General features: G+C 37.9%; 1 protein-coding gene across 1 annotated transcript in view; it reads right to left on the minus strand.

Moving 5' to 3' along the window:
- The window catches only part of brinp1 (bone morphogenetic protein/retinoic acid inducible neural-specific 1), a 312756-nt gene that overhangs the window by 12815 nt on the left and 278889 nt on the right, over positions 1–21052 (minus strand). The window contains exons 6-7 of the mRNA XM_030150062.1: positions 12122–12358; positions 8736–8958 (exon numbers count right to left, since the gene is read on the minus strand). Of these exons, the coding sequence (XP_030005922.1) occupies positions 8736–8958; positions 12122–12358 (460 nt within the window). The remainder of the gene's footprint in view (positions 1–8735; positions 8959–12121; positions 12359–21052) is intronic.

Here is a 21052-nt window from a genome sequence, read left to right on the forward strand (position 1 = left end):
ATGTCGAGCCTAAACTGTTCTGATGATGTGCTGTACATGAAACTGACAAGACTGATATAAAAGTGTCAGAACATAAAGAAACAAAACCGGAAAAACTAATGAGCTCTCGGACATGCTCTGCACCGTTTGAACTAGAAGTTACTAACAAGCAAAGTGGACGCTGCAGCTCTGAGTCATGTCTGCGATGAACTGAACGAGAACAGAGGAGACATGGTGATCAAAACACAGAAGACACATGACAAGTACATGTGGACAGGAAAACCTCGAACTGTTCAGACTCACTGTTGCACTGCAGCCCATCCTCGCACTCTGATCTCAGTTTTATCATCTGAGGGGTTATTTCTGATGTGAAGACGTTACTATGGAGATGATCTGAACTCCTTTTTTTTTTTCATGACGCTATAGACAAACACATGACACTATCTCCTTCAGGTTGGAGCTGACTAAATAAATACTTAGTGCTGAAGAATTGCTATAAGTGGAGTTTAATAAACTCGCTAGCCTAGCAACCTTGATGATAAAAAAAGAAGAAAAAAAAACAAAAACATGATGCCTTGCTCTCTGAAAAATATACTGGGCCTGTTTTTAATGATTTTGTGACTGTTAGTGGCAAAGGGAGAGTGATGCCAAATACTCGAACAAATGAAAGGACACAAGATGGAGGTGATGTACAGTAGTTATTTACTAAACCCAACAGAACAACAGGTGATAGTTTAAGTACAGAGGTGATGCCGTTGCACCCTAATGCATACATATATACATATATTTAGGTGATATTTTTAGGGTATTTGTTTAGGCAATGGCTACTGCCACAGTACCGTGGCACAAAATATGGGTTTGTCTATTGCCACAGAGCCAATCAAATGTTAGCATTTGTACTAGAGCCAATCATGGATGCTGTTCCGTGAACCCATTATCCTCTTGTTGCCACAGTACTGCGGTGATATATGGCGTATACTTCAGTTCATTCTTTTGTGCATTTTGCCACCGCAGTACTGTGGCAATTGATGGAAGAAATGACAAATTAGTGATAGTATATAGTATAAAATAGGAATTATTGTTGTAAATGCTCTGTATGTTGTTTTATGGTGTTCTTTGCTCTGTGCAGTCAGTGAGGCTGAAGAAGGTGGGCGGAGCTACATGTTAGATGCAGCAGTGTGCCGTGTGACTTCTCAGTTCTGTGTTAGTTCAGTGTCAGTTGTGCATTGAGTGCTGAATTCTGCACTCTGAACGTTGTAACAGTGGCAGACTTACAGCAATGTTGGATTTACCTACTGGCGCCCTTGGCACTGTCCCACCCCATCCCACCCCCCACGTTTGAAAATGCAACTTCAAAGAGGAATTAAACTCAAGTCTTCTGTATTGCAGTCTGATACATTACGGGGTGAGCTAAATCTCTACTGTATCTAAGTCTGACCCATTTGCTATCTGATTACATTGATACTTTTCGGGATGTAACAAGTAGGGCGTCTCAAAAATCACTTTTCTCTTCAGATCATGGTGTTATTTAAACCAGTTAATCTCTAACATGATAATAGCCCCCCCCAAAAAATTTCAGCAAAATCTGTCAATGTTTGACCCCCCCCCACCGCAAAGTATGAAGGGCCCATCAAAAAACGTCAAAAAATGCTGTTTTTAAATGCATTACGATGCTTAATGGATACTAAATGCATACTAAAGTGCCTAAATAAAAGACATCCATTCTGCGTCACATGTGATACCTGACTGAGTCTGTTGAGGTTCTAAGTCTCTTTGATAAAGAAGTACCAATAGAAACCAAAGCAGCCATGGCAAGACAGCTGCAGGCCAACCCCAAACCTGCAGGATAACATATTACAAACGCATTTAATAATAATAATATTTAATATTAATGTGTTTCTCTGGTCATATTTTGTTTTAGTAAAGTTTAGTAAAATATTAATATTATGCTTTGTTCTCAGTTCTTACTGCCAGAAAACAATTAACCAAAATTATAAATAGCCCATAACACTTAGAGAGAACAAAAATCATTCTAGCTGTAATTTGATATATTAAAACATTCTTCTTCATAAAGTGTATGTGCATATTTAACCCATAAAGATCCAAACATCAACTGATGACCAAAACATCTTCTAATCTAAAATGTTTAATAACTATTGATCCAATAATCCTATCAATACATGTAAATAATTGGTGTAAAATACAGTTATTCATCTTTTCATGGTCATCAGATATGACCCATTTGGACGTTCAGAGGCTCCATAGTGAACGTGGAAAGACGATCATCTACTACAACATTGACTCACCAGTAGAACCCATTGAGTTAGATCAATGACAGTGGATGGAAATGCTAGGTTTATGTTCAGTTCATGATAGATTTTACTGAAAAAGTCCATTTTGAGCAGTTTTCTCTGTTTTTAATATAATAACCCACAACTTTAATCTCAGCTTTTATGAATATCTTAATGATCAATAAATTAAATATAGGAAAATACCTGATTTATACTGATACAATGCAAAATACAGAGGATAATATTATAATAAATGGAGATAAATCACTTAAGAAAGATTAGATATGGGGAAAATTTGGTTTGGGAACTGACACAAAAGTAGCACTGGGTCTTCATGGGTTAAACTTCTCACTAATTAGACTTATTCTGGAGTGTGGATTAACATTAACAGAATCAGGAATAATTATGCAAAATAGCACTTATTTCTACAATTAATCATTAACTCAATTTTCCGTATTGTGGCAGCCCTGGCGTTCAGTCACACATTCCCCATTCCTCACTCATTTCCAATCCTGTTGGGAAGGCGGTGTTAGCATGTGTTGGCTGAAGTGTTGGCCCAGGCTCTGGTGTTTTAGATGTGTTTTTTCTCCTGTGCTCTGCCTAAGTATCTGGCACAGCAACAGGTTTATTAAGTAGAAGCAGTTCACTCAAGTGTGAAACATAAAGAACATTTATTTTCCTGATTCCAAACTCATTGTCCTCACTGAAGTAGTCCTCAAAAGTTGGTTGCCTTGGCTACAACCGCCACTAGAGCTTATACATCCTGAACACTCTGCAAAGCACTGTGGCCTACAAGGCTTAAGTAGCACCTGAATAAAGTGTTTGTAGTTCACTTTAGCCCCAAATACACTGTATTCTTTTCTTTTATTCTTCTGTACATGACCTGTTTTAAAGGCTCAGCTGCCAGATGCTTATACGCCTCCTTCAGTGAATAATTAACCCATAAACATCCACCTATAACCAAAAGCATCTACTGATCTAAACGTACGTTGAAATAATTGGTGTTAAATGCAGTTTGTCATCTTTTCATGGTCATCAGACATGACCCATTTGGACGTATTGAATGTGGAAACACCATCATCTTCTACAACATTGATTCACCAGTAAAACCCATAGAGTTGGATCAGTGATAGTGGATGGACACACTGGGTTTATGTTCAGTTATTAATATATTTTACTGCAAAAGTCACTTTTTGTTCAGGTTTTTCTGTTACATAGGAACAAGAGGTGATGATACGATACTAATTAATACTGATCTGGTATCATTTACATGTATCATTTGACAGATAATGCTATCAAATGTCTGCCATAGAACCTGTCAGAAAACAGCAATGCAATAATGCAAATCTCAGGTCTTTTTTTTTTGTCACTCAGATTCTGTTATAATATGAGCTTTTATGAAGATCTACATGATCAGTGAATTAAATATAAGAAAATACCAGATTTTCACTGAAAAAATACCAAATACAGAGTATAATATTAGAATTAATGAAGATAAATCACTCAAGAAAAGTTCAACATGGAGAAAAAAATATATTGGGACTGCCACAAAAGTAGCACTGGGTCTTTATGGGTTAAAAAAAAGCGTGTGCCTGGGTTTTGTTCACATCTAAGGTAAAGGTTAATGAGGAAGTATGATATTTCAGTCCACTGTGTTTTTCACCAGCTGATCTGATGCAGAACTGTGTAGTGTCAAAAACTGTTGTGTGCCAGTGAGTAATCTGTGATCCAGACGCCCACAAGGGATTTACCCCAGGAGAAAAGTCTGGAAGGTGTTGAGCTCGCTGGACAAGTGAATGAACATGATTCTCACAGTGTCTCCAGTCGGGAATATGCACAGAGCGGCAGGTAGCGGACAGCGCTGAGCTTCCAAACCAGATCGGCCTGACGTATGGAATGGACTGAGTCCAGATATTCTCCCACAAGGGATCTGGCCCGCTGTTATTCAGATCCCTGGTGTGCCCAGTCTTTGCCACTGGGGCCAGAGAAGATGTTTTTTTCATCATCAGCTCCCTGTGCAGTGTTGGTGACAGGCTGAAGATGTGCTGGAAGGCCTCCCTGAGGTGGTTAGAAGAGCCATACACCTCAAAACCACTGGGGCTGATGCTGTATGGACACAACTCACCTTTTCCTCTGATCAGCTTCAATAAGCTACTGAAAAGAGACACAAGGGAGACCCTGTTGGTGATAGAGGACAATTTCTTTTGAAATGGGGGTCATGGGAAACGGCAGAAAGAGGTTAATGTAACCTGAACCTGGTACAGATAAAATATAGCAGGTGACAACAAGAACAGAAGACTCACAGCTAGAAATCTGAAGTTCCAGTGGGTAAGATTTAAGCAGATTTACTGTAGGAGGATATACTGATCACAGCTGTATTCATTAGTGCAGTGGTTCTCACCTGGTCTGGCTTCGGGACCCACTATCATCCCTCAATGACAAGTCACGACCCAAATTAATAACAGTTAAACTTCTCAAATATGTTAATAAAAACATGATGTGTTTTAAACCTGAGATAATACAGAATATCACAGTATGAAAACACAAAAGAAAAGCTTAATGATAACTAAACTTACCAGCAGGTGGTGATGTTGAATACGGAAATATTTCCTTTAACACTAAATTAGTTACATTTTAACCAAAAACTAAAATGTGCACTTAGTTAAAATTAAACGTACATTCAGTCACTTATTCAAGAATTAAACACACTGAGTTTTTTGTCCTCAGTGTAACTAAAACTATATCTGATGTAGTCGTCGTTATACGTGAGTTTCGTCATGATTTGAAAAGAAACTGTTGGGTCTTCTGTTATGCTGTGAAATGTCTGGAGTTAATTAGCATTACAGCACATTACCGCCACCTATATTATATTGAATAGACAGTGCTAAACTCCATAAAAAAATAAAACATAGGATTGGTTTCTTAACATTATTTTTTGCCCAGACAAAGGCCTGCGATCCTCTGAAAACGGGTTTACAGTCCCACTTTTTGGTTGCGACCCACCAGTTGAGAATTGCTGCATTAGTGTATAATCATGTAAAAGTGAAACGTAGGTTTTTGTTACATTAGAATGTTCCAGAGTCGACAGAGTAAGCAGGTTGGTGTGTATGACGTTGATCATGTGAAGCTTCTGCCACGTTTCCACAGAATAATCACCCCTTCTGTACAAGTGGTTAAAGTCATATATGTCCTTTACGGAAATGAGTAAAAGTAAAAATAGTTTCTACACTTCTAATGGCTGTTTTTGTGCAAACTTACACAACCTCACATCATCCACTTACTGGTCTCAGACTTTCATTAACCCTCAAAGACCCAAACAACCACCATCGACCAAAACAGCTACTGATCTAAACTGTTTAATACCTGCTGATCCACTAATCCTATCAATACATGTAAGTAATTGCTGTAAAATGCAGTTTGTCATCTTTTCATGGTCATCAGATATTACTCATTTGGACATTCAGAGGCTTTGTAGTTACAGTGGAAACTCTGTCGTCTTCTACAACATTGATTCACCACCTTGTTTTTATGTTCAGTTAATGATAGATTTTACTTTGCCTCTTATTTTTCTGATTTGATCTATTAACCTTTAAATTTACTCTGAGCTTTCATGAACAACTACAAGATCAGTGAATTAAATATAGGAAAATATCTGATTGCAAAATGCAGAAGATATCTTTCTAATAAATAATGATAAATTACTTGGGGAAGACAAAAAGTCATTTAGAAGTTGTTACAATAATAGTTAATGCCAGCATAGATGATAATAATAATAATAATAATAATAATAATAATAATAATGATAATAATAATAATAATAATAATATATAGGGTCTTTAAGGGTTAAACAGATGATGCTTCATCTTCATGGCCACGTCTTCCTCTATCGTCGTATTTTTTCTTGTCTTTTCTGTTGCTACGTCTATAATGTATGATATGCACTGTACTGCCCGGTCTGTCTGTGCTACCATTCCAGCCTGGTTGATGATAGGAGGGAGCGCGATGATGCAAAATATAAATAATATACTTGAATTCATTAAAAAGAAAGTAACAAGCCTGTTAGGGAAATGTTAGGATGAAGATGGGCAGATATCTGTGGCAAAATGTAGTGAATAAAGTACAAATTTGTCAGAAAATGAACAGAAAGTACAAATACCTGAAAAATCTACTGATGTACAATAACTTTTTTTTTTCATTTTTCAATGGAACTAAAATGCTTAAAACAATCCAGACATGAGCTACAATGAGGGATTTTTGTGTTATTTTGCAAGGCTGCAGGGGTTGATTCAATTGGATATTTTATCACACAGAAGGTGGTTCTGGTAAAATAAAGACACATCGAAACAATAGATATGTAAAAATAAAGGTATAGATAGTGGTAAGAAAATTGATTTGGAGCCCTGATAGCTCGATGCACTCATCCATGTTTGTGTGCCGACACAACCACACACAGAGGTGATGAAAACAAATAAATCCTCCATCTGATGCAAAGCTGTCTCACACTAGCAAGCAAACAAACAGGGTGCTCTTATTTCCAGTGCCATCAGACGCCCTTGATGCACACTCCATGGAAGAGGAAGCGCATACTGCAGCTCTTTGATAACACTTCAGAACAAACCTTTGCCAGCTCTCACACGCAAATGTGGGTGTGTTTCTTTTCTGTCGGTGACAGTTGACAACTGCTCATTTTTAGACCACTTAAATTAATATTTTACAGACTCTGTTTCCATTTATACAGTAACATTCCCCCACACAGAACAGATTTCGGGGTGTTTCAAGTGGCAGTTGGGAACTTTGCATATTTTGCATAGTGTTTTCTGATGCGAATGGGGGAAATTCCTGGCATCTCAGGCAAGCGCTGACATCACGGCACATCTGCAGCAAAGCTCTTAAGCTGCAGCAGCAGTAGGTGGTGACAGATGTGTGCAATGACCTATCAAGAAAACTCCCACAGCTTCACTTTTTCCTTCAGACTGCTGCGTGAAATACAAGAGTGAGCAGGAGGGCTCTGGGCATGTGCAAGCCTCAGCACTAAGTTGACTTGATGGACAGGAACAACAGAACCATAAGTTGAAATATATAATGGATGATATTGTTTCTGTTCATGCTCCAAGTGGCAGCAATCAAAATCAAACCTCCTACATCAGGGGTGTCAAACTGATTTTAGTCCAGGGGCCACATCCAGCCCATTTTAATCTCAACGGGCCAACCATTAAAATAATAGCATAATAACTTATAAATAATGACCGCTCCAAGTTTTTCTCTTTGTTTTAGTTCAATTAAAAACATTAAATTATGAACATATTTGCATTTATAAACTAGAAAAGCACTCGGAGAGCGCAGACCTCCGCCAAGGCAGATAAGCGCCCCCCCGGTTTTGTCTGTCTGTCCATGTGCAAGATAACTTAAAAAGTTATGGACGGATTTGGATGAAAATTTCAGGAAATATTGATACTGGCACAAGGAACAAATGATTAAATGTTGGCGGTGATCGGGGGTGGGGGTGGGGGGTGGGGCACTGATCTGCCTTGGCGGAGGTCTGCGCTCTCTTTTCTAGAAAAGCACTCGGTGAGCGCAGCCCTCCGCCAAGGCAGATCAGTGCCCCACCCCCCACCCCCGATCACCGCCAACATTTAATCATTTATTCCTTGTGCCAGTATCAATATTTCCTGAAATTTTCATCCAAATCCGTCCATAACTTTTTGACTTATTTTGCACACGGACAGACAGACAGACAAACCAATGCCGACAAAAACATAACCTTCTTGGCAGAGGTAACAATCCTTTCACAAAGAGATGTGAATAACCAGAAAAAAACTAAAATTTCTTAAGAAAAATAAATGATTTTTTTAATATTATGTCTCAACTTATCATTTGTACATGTGCATTACACAGAATGTTACACAAACATTTGGTAACAGGCAGAATATTGTTGAAATTTAGAATTTGGAAGTAATATAAGAAGCTTATTCAGCAGCTTATTAACACAACTTACAGATCGGATCAACAAATGCACAAACATTGACTAACAGCCAGAATGTTGTTAAAATTGCACTACATTTTCAGGTTGCTCCGATTTGATTGTTAAAGAGTTTTTATGTTATTATTTGACTTTAGATCACTTTGGGCTGAATGTGGCCCCTGAACTAAAATGAGTTCAACACCCTTGACTGTTAATATCTTCAGTGTAATTTTAACACTTGATGCTATCATGCCATGGGCCAGATTGGAACCTTTGGAGGGCTGGTTTTGGCCCACAGGCCACATGTTTGACACCTGTACCCTACATCATCATAAAGGAGAAGTCTCCCTGAAAGATGTCACTCCAGTGGGATGAAACTGAATCCGTTTTTGTAGTACTTTAAAAAAAGAAAATGTGTATCACAAAGAAGGACCTTTGCTGTATGTTCTGGGATAAGCTTTATCTATTTTCCATCACAAGGTCGATGCTAAATTCCTACCCACCTCTCCCTAGGCATCTGGTGGTTGGGGTTGTGGTGACAGCGGATGCTGAGGCCAAAGAGCTTGCGGGCGGTTCGCTGGATCTTGAGCCGCTGGATCTCGAGGGAGCTCTGGAGGAGCCTGTATCGGGCCTGAAGGTCCCAGTCACTGCCCCACAGGAGATGCACACTGCTGATGGGCAGGAAATGAGTGGAGGGCAGCCTCTTCAGGAAGGACTTGAACTCATCTGGATGACACAGAGGGATGGAGGGAGAGAATACAAAACATAAAACAGTTAGAGGAACCACGTACAGGACAACACAAACAGTAACAGACCAAATTACTAACTACCAAAATAAGTTCTCAGCAATTTCAGGAATGAAGGTAAAGACAATTTAAAGGTAATGCTAAATAAACTCCACCCACTTTATATCCACGGGTAAATAAACAGCACTGCATAGAACCTACAACTGAAATACTGCTAGAACCAACATCCACTCAATTAAGTACTATTTATTTGTGACCAGTCTAGGTTGGAAACAGCTGCATAATTTATGATAATAAATCTGCATAATTAAATATCATAATACTGGAAGGTCTCAGAGTGTCTGTGTGTGTGTGTGTATCTGCACAGTTCTGAGAAATTGAGATATTTTCAACTGGCCAATTTAATACCTACAGCTGAGGAATAGTCCCCTCTCCACATTAAATATCTTGGCGAGTCGATAGGACCAATATTTTGGGAGACATTAGTCATTTTGGAATACAATAGCCTTACAATCATGTTACTCGGTTGACCGGAAGCAAAGTACCATGCTGCATGACAGGAAATGAAGTTAAAAAGAGGAACGGTACATTTACTAACTTCAGTCCCTAGATATCGGTATTAATATCATCCGTGGTTTCCCATGGGTCAAAGCGCTAGTAATTATATAATCCCTAAAAATGAAGGATATTAATTTCAAGAAACATTTCCATTACTGCCAATCAACTCAAGTTACATTTGCCTTTAGATTGAAAAACATCTTCTTAAAATACTTTTCTACGGAAACTGTACTGTGAAAAGGTTTGTCCAGTGTGATGGTATTGGTACCAGACACTTGGCATATGATTTATAATTATATCCCAAAATCGAGTTTCGGGGATATAATGGTTTTACCCCGACTGCCGCCAGTTCTCCCGCTGGATATCCTCCATGTGAACGCGATAACTAGGACAGATTTGGTTGGATTTCTTCTCCCTCGATAACCAGCATAGTGGAAGAACCCTATGGATTTCATCTTCTCTATGAGTATTATAAGTCATCCAAATGGGGGCGCTTAAGTTAAAAATCAGTTTTTGGACATAAATCAAGCAATAATAGGCCAATTGAGATCAAATTTGGCTCATATTGATGATCAGTCTTACAAATGCCCATTTTCTGTCTACCATCCAGAGTTCATATGGTGTTATTTTCATTCACTAGGTGGAGTTTTATGGGGAAAAATTGGTTCTCTGACCATTATCCTGCCACTATTAGGTCGATGTAGCTCAGATTAAGTTCGTATCAATTGTTTAACAATTTTCGTGGATAGATTTGTATATACCAGAGGATGGGGGGGATTTTGGGGATATACCCTTGCTGTCAGCCCCCAACAGCGTAAGCCTCGTTAAATATTCCTTTACTTATGCAGTTACAATGAACTTGGATTATATTGGTTTTCCTACATTGATTCTCTATTTTTTGCAGGGTGTCAGTGGTAACTTACCAACAATAACATATAACAGACTATACTTGTACTGGGTAGATTTCCCACAACTGAGGCACTGAGGACTTTGTTTAGTCCCATATTATTAGTGATTTTTAGACTTTATAAGTGTTCTGTGTAGGGTTTTGATTATTACCTCCACCAGGAGGTATTGTGATCACTTTGCTTTGTGTGTTTGTTTGTTTGCGTGTTTGTTTGCATGTTTGTTTGATTGTCAGCAACTTTATGGGAAAACTATCCCAACTATCTTTACCAAATTTTACCCACAGAGAGGCCTAGGCCCTGGGACCAACCCATTACATTTTGGGCCAAGTAGGCCAAAGTTCAGGGTCACAGCAAGGTCACAAAATCTACAATTTTCCTATCGCTCATCATTGAGCAATTTTTGAAAATTCATAAAAAATTCAAAATTACTCCGATTAGCCTCCAATTTGATACACCCATAGCTTAGAACAATATCTTGTATCTGGCACAAAATTGTCCACATGCACTGTGGAATGTGGACTCTGAACATTTCAGTTTAACATTGAAAATTCCATTTATGGCACATTTTTCATAATAACTCAACAAATATTGATTGGAATTTAATATAATTTAACATACACATGACTGGTACCAAGCTTCAACTTTTTCTGCTGTATGGAACAACCTTGAAACTGTTTAATTTAAAAAGAAATAGTCAATCCACACATGCACACCATTCGGGGTGCTTGGTGGAGGTTTGCGTTCTCTGAACACTTGTTTAGATTGGTTCTTGTCCACATTTAAAGAGGCATTTAACTGGAGGTGAAGTCTACAACACACTCCTGATGCATGTCATATTGTACAAACATAGATGAAAACACTGAATAATGTAGAAATGAATAGACTAGATCAGCCCATACATCTGTGCTATCGTCTCAGTACTCACTGTGCCTTTATCAGGTAACAATACACTCAATGGAAACTGTTCTCATCTTCAAGAGTGAGACTGTATGACTTAATGCCTGTACTCATGCTCTAACCTCTCTAATATAGTATGACAGTATGAACCACACAGCTGTGAGCTCTTTTCTAGTCGTAGCACAGAAATGTCACATTTTCCTCTACACGTCAGAGCCCACATCCCCCCTTTGTCATCTCAACGCCACATTCCTTCTCTGTATGTTTTGCATATCTGATATTTCCCCACCCCACTTCCACATGTCAGGTACCTCCTCCAGCGTTCTGGCTGGATGTTCACAATGTGTCTTACAAATTCCCATAATCGAATCCATGCTGTAGGATCAATTGATTGTGGAGCCTTTTCACAGAGGCTTCACTAGCCTATTGAAGGTCCTCTTCATGATACAGCTTCTAAAGAGTCCACCTAGTCCCTCAAATAGTCCTTATCTCATGTCACCCAGTACACCTTATCTAGAGATTACAGCCGTCTCTATGTAACCCTGCTTTTCCCCCTGAGCCTTGTGCCATTACATCTCTATTTGCTAGACTGCAGACATGCAACCGCCACGAATCCAACTTAACATATTTCCCAACCTGCCCACTCTCTCTCAGACTGAGCCGTGGAATCATCAAGAGTATCTGGGCAAATGAAGAAACACTATTGCAGGATTAATAAAGAATGCAGGTAAGGTACTAGAGAAAAAAAAATGAAGAGATGTTGAAATATTTTCAGCTCACCAGAGTTTTCAAAGTCTTTGTAAGAAGCAGCCCAGGATTCAGACATTCCCAACAGGGTGTTCTCCATAATCTGGATGTCGGTGATGGGACAGTTGCACTGGGGATACTCGTCAGCACATTGACAAATGCATTGGTTGTTACGGCACAAGTATTCCCCCTCTCCATTGCACATAATGTAGCTCAGAGCTGACTGGACAAATTTCTCCTGCAGGTATTCGGGGAAAATCACCTGAAGACCTGAAACAGATAAATGGGAGGTTTTTACTCAGACATAATGTGCTTAAAAAATGTCTCCATCAAGTGGGATTTAAAAAAAAAAATGTGGGAAGCACACATCGAATTCTGCTTATTTTCACTTCATGTTTAAAATCAATGAAACAGTTGGATACAACAGTAATCTGACATACACGGCGTTCACACTTATCACCATGAATGAACATTAAATTACAATGCTAGAGCCCAAAATAAAGTGTGTATATACACAACCTGACAAAAGTTCTCTCGCTTATCCAAGTTGCAGGAACAAAAAATGATAACTTGACTTGTAGTTGATCAATTGGAATCAGAAATGGCTTATATGAAAGTCAAACTCCCCTAGAGTATGGTTATTATACCACAATAAAGATTTGTATCATTCATTGAGTTTTATCATTTAATAAAACAGAAAGGTCAGATTTTGCTTGGACAAAAGTCTTGTCACATACAAAATGTAGAAATTATACTTTGTTTTGAATACACAAACATTCTACAGTAACATCAGAACATGAAGTAATGGTGTCGTGGAAAAAATAATTATTATGGTGTATGACTCCTATGAGCTTAGAGGACTGAATCCATACGTCTCAGCAACGACTCAAATAACCTTTTGATGAAGTCATCTGGAATGGAAAAGAAAGAAAGAAAGCAGCCCAGCAGGACTCCCAGAGTTCATCCAGATTGCTCAGTTTCATCTTCCAAGTGTATTCACAGTGTTTTCAAGTGTTGTGGTAGTTTTGAGCAGGGCTGAAGTTGTTTAGGAGATTTAAAAGGAAAAGGAAAAAAAAAAGCCGAAAAAAATTGTTGAATGATTTTACAGCAGGTTTGTGTGTGTGTGCATGAATACAGAGTATAAAAGACATGTAAGAGTAATAGACACTGGATTTCAATAACGAAAAAGAAAAGTTCCTGCCATAATTCATGCCACAAGCTGTGACACAGCCAAAATGATCACCAAATGAAAAAAAAAAAAAAAAGTTGAGGAAAAAAAGGACAAAAATGGCCGAGGACCAAAGGAATCTGTGTATCATTCGTTCTTTTCATATTCAATTGAGAATCATCAATCGGAAAATGAAAAAACAACTCTTTATTTCATTATTCATGTACAAATCAAAAATCAAAAAATGGGTTGTTTTTCCTTATTTTGATTGAATGCACAAATTAAAATTTGGAAATAAGCAAATAGACTAAATGTTGGGTTTCATGTTTACATTTTTGATGTCCGACCAAATCGAATATCAAAAATGTAAACATGAAACCTGACATTTCGTCCATTTGCTTATTTCTGATTTTTAATTTGTGCATTCAATCAAAAGAATGAAAAATAACTCGTTTTTTTGATTTTTAATTTGTACATGAATAATGAAATGAGTCATTTTTTTCGTTTTTTGATTGCACATTCTTAATTGAATATGAAAAGAACGAATGATACACGGATTCAAAGGGTTAAGCACCAACGTTTCTTCTTATATTTGATTACTCCAGAAACAAAAAAAATAGGACATTCCACTACTCAAAACCAATTAAACTGGATTAATATTTCTTACAAACTGCCACATTCTGCAATTATATATGTATGACATTCCATATTTCTGTTTCTATCCTCCTCTCTCTTTCCGTGTTCTTAGACTTTTGCTTGTGCAGAACGTTCATTCATTTTCAGCTCCTAAACTCTGCTGTTCATCCTCCTTTTGCACAGAAACATGGCGCATTTAATTGCTTCTCGTAAATTTGTACATTATACTAAAAATGGCCATGAAGGTTTACACTAGGAAGTTTGTATTTGTTTATTTTTACTACAACATTTTTAATAATTAAATGGGAAAATCACAGTACCATGCAATTTATTTCAACATAAGCACAGGAAAAAAATTCTTATCCCGTTGTACTCTGCTCCTTCGCAATGTTCCTGTTCAACCAAGCACCTCTGTGACCATTTTCAAGTAGGTTTACTGCAGTATTTTAATAATTAATGTCAAAATCATACCCACGCATTCTGGGCAGTAACAAAAAAGTGCTTGGCTGGATATTAATTTCAGACACTGATAATAGCCTAATTAGACCTATTTTTTCAGTTCCTACTGCATTTCCTTAGAAACATTCTGGCTTTTGGACAAATATAGATGATGGCCCCTGCCCTAAAGCCACTAAAAATGTTGGAGAAAACCCCCTGTTATGTACAGATACCTTACTGAAGAATTAAAATAGACAATAGGAGAAAGTGCTGTTAGAATGTAGAAATGAATAAAATGGCTGGCTGCCCTTTTAAGATTACTGTGTGTTATGACAGGCATTTATTTTTCCAGCCATTTATTTTCGTAAAACTTCCGAGCTCGGTGCTCAGCTGTGGTTGGTCACTCCTGATCTGACAGAGTGGAACAGTGATTGATGTCTGCTCTTTTCTCCTGTGTTGGTTTATTTAGCACCATATCTATTTACCTGTGGATGCTTTTCTTATGTGTTTTACATATTTCCTCTGTTGCTGTGTGTTTCCATTTGTTGTCTTTTATAGTTAACTCAACTTCACAGCGTTTCACTAATTGTACGCTAATGACAACCGCCGCAGTTAATGGAGACGCCAATTTAGGGCTGTAGCTGAAAGTACCTCTTCACTTTCACCACTGGCGAGGTATTTATAATATTTGGACTGCAGGCCAATCCATATCTCACCCAGGAGATCTCATTGAATTGAAGCTTGGACAGCTAACATCAGAGCCTTTCTCTTCAGTTCAGGCCCGGAAAATAAATCCTACCTCTACAAGCCACTGGATTGGAAAAGAACTAAATAGATTTTTTCCTTCTTGTATGAAACAGCATCTTGGTGAGGCAATATTTTCTTAATAGGTTTTACTGGAGCACAAACAGTACTTCAGCAGAAAATATGTGGCCAGAAACCAGAACATAACATGTTATTGAATGATGAATGATTGCATTATTTTTTTTCCACTCAAGTATTATTTTCACCTAAAGGTGAAAACAGAAATCCGTTTATGCAAAATCAACATAATGCAGCAAGACTGAAAGGCAAAGTAAGCATTAATTTCACACTGTACACATGAATCATGTTCAAGGCCTTGTCATATAGACTCTAATTATATATTTGTACATTCCACAATTATGACTCCTTATTATCTCCTAAACATATGCAACAATATAACCCTGGATACTCCATAAACAATGTAAGTCTTCATGTTTGTAAAGTATTGAACAACTATCACCATGGTAACAAATAACACAATAACTAATGTAAATAAATAGATTTGGGTTCGGTTGTCAGCTGGTAACTAAACTACAATAACTGTAACTGCTATTTTTTTTTTCCCCACAATATTTTTATTAACATTTTAACAGCATGAAATCAGCCATTTACATTCAGTGTATGCTGTCAGTTTGCTTCATTAAACTCAAAAACAAGAAATACAAAAATAAATAAATAAAGAGGGCTGCAATCTAAAACCAAGTATTGTCCAATAATCCTGTTGATCATCTTCCTGATCCCCAATCAGTTGAACCGTCCACTAGATGTCAGAAAACACTGAAAAGTTATCAGTGTTTACCATGTAACTGCTATTTTAACATTATTTCAGAGGTAGATAAAGTTTGCTAACAACTTTGCTGACCCCACTGTGACAAAACCTTGGGTGTATTTGATCAGCTGTAGCATGATGGGAAATGTAACTAATGTTAGAGTTTGTAGAAGGTGGTGAAGATCACCAATAAATGTGATTAGCATGAAGCTATTATGAATATTGACTTTTACAGGGGTTTCTGGAGTGAAAATAAGGTGAATGAGGTATTTTTTCATAAATGAAATGAAACTCAACAAAGTGCACATGAAATAGCCTCCATCTGGAACTAATGCTACAGTTGTACAGAACCTGCAAATATTTCAGCTTACAGATGATAAACACTAAAGACCACATTTACAAAAGGATTGTATGGCATTTGTGACTGTTGAACCGGTGCCAGTGCACAGCCTGTAATCCACCAAACATCCGCAAAGGCTGGATTTCACTGGAAACTGCGCTGCTCTACAAATAGTGTCATGGCTTTTGCTAAACCTAGTTGCAAAAATGGTCTAAATGACTAAATTACTACATGCAGGTTGGTGGTTGCAGGTAAAGTCTGCAAACCATTCTTGCAGATTTGGCTAAATATTTCTATTTATTACATGTTTTATTTATGTTTTTTGTTTTATTTTTTTGTTTGGGCTAATGCGCGAGTCAGTGTATGTTGCTGAATTGGTCAATTAATGCACCAGTGTTAATACTAGCCCGTTTCAAAGTGCTGGGAGGTAGGATTTATCCCACCAGGAGTTGACTACATCCCACCTCATAGCATTTCAGACAATCTGTGTTGAACATAAATAACAAATATGAAGGATCACAGATGTAAGCTTCTATTTGCTTTTTTTTTTTTTTTTCCTGCAAAGGCATTTTGACTGTCAACAGTCCGGTATTCTCACAAACGAGATGGAAAAGGCAAAACGACAGATGACGTAATTATACATTGAGAAGTTTTTTTTCATTGCAAACTTGCACTCATGTGCGGCACCATTGTTTTGTTAATGTGACATTGATGATTCGCTGAGAGGTTGGGGTAGGTCAGTGGTTCCCAGTCTTTTTTAGCTCATGACCCCATTTTAACATCACAAATTTCTGGCGACCCCAGACATTCAAAATGGACACTTTTTTTTTTTTTTGCTGAAACTAATTAGTTTTTGATCATGTAATAGTCTGCTATACTATGTTGCAAATAAACATTGATTTTAGATGTGTTATGGAAAAAAATAATACTCTACTCATTCATCCTTAAAATAATAAAAGGTCATTTCAGGCAATCAGTGTCATTTCAGTATACAGGGTGGGGAAGTGAAATTTACAATGAACATTTAGTTGTTTTTTCTCAGCAGGCACTACATCAATTGTTTTGAAACCAAACACATATTGATGTCATAATCATACCTAACACTATTATCCATACCTTTTCAGAAACTTTTGCCCATATGAGTAATCAGGACAGCAAACGTCAAAGAGTGTGTGATTTGCTGAATGCACTCGTCACACCAAAGGAGATTTCAAAAATAGTTGGAGTGTCCATAAAGACTGTTTATAATGGAAAGAAGAGAATGACTATGAGCAAAACTATTACGAGAAAGTCTGGAAGATACTATTAAAGAAGAATGGGAGAAGTTATCACCCGAATATTTGAGGAACACTTGCGCAAGTTTCAGGAAGCGTGTGAAGGCAGTTATTGAGAAAGAAGGAGGACACATAGAATAAAAACATTTTCTATTATGTCAATTTTCGTGTGGCAAATAAATTCTCATGACTTTCAATAAACTAATTGGTCATACACTGTCTTTCAATCCCTGCCTCAAAATATTGTAAATTTTGCTTCCCCACCCTGTAAATTTAATTGGAGCTCCAAGGTACCATCGTACAGAGGCAAGCCGTCTGCATGAGTGTTCAAGAACATACAGTTGGTCATTGTCTCTTATGTGAGCTCTAACAGGATAGAAACCTCAGTCTTATATAATACTCAGTTCAGAGTTCAAATAATCTTATATGGAATATGGAATATATGTAAAGTTATATGGAATATATGTAACTTGCCACTACAGATGACATTTAGTCTATATAATGTATATTATTATGGACGGAGACAGAAAAGCCAGGTGTAGATTACTGCACAAAGTGAGACTTTTATTTTCCTTGGTCAGGATATGTACAGTCAGTCCAGCTTGGATTTACAAGGCTGACAATTAATACTGAACAAACAATAATTCAATCTATGAATTATGAAAGAGCTGCAGCATCTAAAACTGACCACAATGAACATTTGAAAGATAAACAGTACCACAGTGCTTCAGTTTCAGCTTCACAGTTTGTCATGTCTTTTATGGATTGTGCTCGTCTCTATCAACTCACCATATATTTTTTATTAGTAAGTTTTTTTTTTTCTTATCAATCACTAGAAATGTCAGGCGACCCCATTTGAATTCCAGACGACACCACGTGGGGTCCTGATCCCAAGGTTGAAAAACACTGGGGTGGTTCGATCTGGCCCCACTTTGCAACTAGGACCTCTGGCTTTGACGGGCGTTCCAAAGCATTTTAGCTGGTTGGATGTCTGAAACCTCCGAGCACTTTGGAACAGCCTATAATGTCCTTTTACTGCGGTAAAAAGTGAGTATAATATATAGTCAGAGAGAGTTTAAATGCAAACAGATTTAGTCCTTCAGCACCACTTGAACTATGCAGATTCTCCAGCTCCTTCTACTATATAATAACCCATTTGATTGTGTAGCTCTTCACCTCCACACCTCATCAGCGTTGAAGGGACCAGACAGAGGGTGGGGTGGAGTAAAGGGATGGATGGATCATATCTGACCACAAAGAGTTGGGTTGCACGGGGCTTTTTCTCCATCAGGCCTGTCTGCGGCCCCTGGATCCAATATTCATTTAGCTTGATGTATTCCTGGGCTTGAAACTTTAATGTGATTTGTGGGAGAATCCAGATGGCAAGTTCACGGATCAACGCTGCTCGCTGACAGAGCTGGTGCCAGCGGCCGGTGCACAATAACACAGAGTGCCTCAGTCCCCCCCCCCCCCCCCCCCTATTTTTTCCCTCTTCTGTCTCACCATAGCTCATATCCCCAACCTCACCATCAGCACACATACACACAGATATTCTTTCTTATCAATGTGCTGTTGCCAAGAGATTGCAGAAGAAACAGTTCAGGACATGACAGTCAGCTCAGCACTATCAGCCTTGGGATCTCTTGTTTTCCACTTTCTTTTTCACCTCTCTTTCTTTCTCTCTGTCCTCTGTATACATCTCCTCTGTCTTCCTTCATTACACTCACTCCTACTCCTGCCACACTCGTGCACATGCCCCTTGACTCGTCCCCAATCATCCTTTCACTCTCGTTCACTCCATCAATCATTCTCCTCATTCCTGTTTCTTCACCTCTTTTGCTCTGCTCTGCGTTTTCCCATTGAGCACGTACTCAACTATTGGAAATATGATGTCTCGTCCTCCCACGTCGGTGTAGAAATGATGTCATGCAATAAAAGTAAATCCATCAACATGTGTTAGCACAGTGCGGAATGAGTGAGAGAATTGAAGCCCTGAGGCCAGAAGCGAATCGAGAAACTAATCAGAATCAAAACATTTATCTTTGTGTCTTTTCTGGCTTTGCTGAAAACACTGAGGGCGAGTGGACAATAAAGCTACAGATTATATTATGTGGCTCAGACACAGAGAAACACACTAGATTTATCGACTCAAATCGATTTTAAAAAATTATTCCGTTACAATTTTCCTGAATCGAAGCTTTGTTTCCTTAATTTCTCTGCTGCTAAACATTGGTTCCACTGTTGTGCGTCACGATTATTGTGACACACATAACGCCAGGATCAACCCAAACAACATGGAACATAGACAGAAGAGACGAGGATAAAAAAAGGCAGAAAATGTCTCTATGTTCAGTTTTTTACATTGGAACCATCACTAGTTGCTTTTCCATTGGACATCTGTGCAAAACTTTACCGATATTTACTAAATGTCAAAAAAACAGACGTGTGTAATGTCGGTTTTTCCATTAAATCACAAATGCGATTATTTGTGTATGTATTTTCACGAGATGACACGAGAAGTCATTCCATAAACATGGTGACGAACATAAATATGGTGTTGATTTACAGATATATTCATTATTATTATGTATAACCCCTCTATCTCGTACTAAATTAAAAAATGATTGAGTTTCCTGGTGTGTCCACACATACTGTGACATGTTTCTTCTTCTTCGCTTGTTGTAACGTACATCAGCATCCGTTTTTTTAATTCACCTGACTCTACTTGCCAAACTAGAAAAGCACTCGGAGAGCGCAAACCTCCACCAAGGCAGATCCCCCCCCCCCCCGATCACCACCAAAATGTAATCATTTGTTCCTTGTGCCAGTATCAACATTTGCTGAAAATTTCATGAAAATCCGTCCATAACATTTTGAGTTATCTTGCTAACTAACCAACAAACAAACAAACCCTGGCAAAAACATAACGTCCTTGGCGGAGGTAAAAAGGTCTTTCCATTGCAGTTTTGTGTGAAATACCATTTGTGCTATGCCCGAAAAACCACTTCGTCCTAGCGCAAAAACTTTTAATCGAAAAATGAGACTTTTGGTGAAATTGTTTCCATTTTTCCATTAGATAAATTTTTAATGCGCAAGTTATATTTGCACAATTTGAGGGTCAATGGAAAAGCGACTACTTACTCATAAATATTTCTTTATTTTTTACCATTTCAGCTACTGCTACATTCGTTCCTACTCACTCTGTATCCATTGTCTATATCAGGGGTGTCAAACACAGCCCACCAAAGGCTTCAATCCAGCCTGTGGGATGAATTTGCAAATAGCGAAAGTCACCCTGAAGATATTAATTAGAGCGGAAACAATTAATTGATAAACTGACTTGAGTAAAAAATCATTTGATTCCTTTTTTTTTTTTTTTTTTCTGAATCATAGCTTCGTTTCCTTAATTTCTCTGCTGTTGAATCTATATAAAAAAATATTTGATTCCAGTAGTCTAAGCTTTGTTTCTTTAATTTCGCTGTGGCTAAACATTGGTTCCACTGTTGTGTTTTAATTATTTCAGCTACAGCTACAT

The sequence above is a fragment of the Sphaeramia orbicularis genome, chromosome 12 (assembly GCF_902148855.1).
Source record: "Sphaeramia orbicularis chromosome 12, fSphaOr1.1, whole genome shotgun sequence".
Classification (NCBI taxonomy): Eukaryota; Metazoa; Chordata; class Actinopteri; order Kurtiformes; family Apogonidae; genus Sphaeramia; species Sphaeramia orbicularis.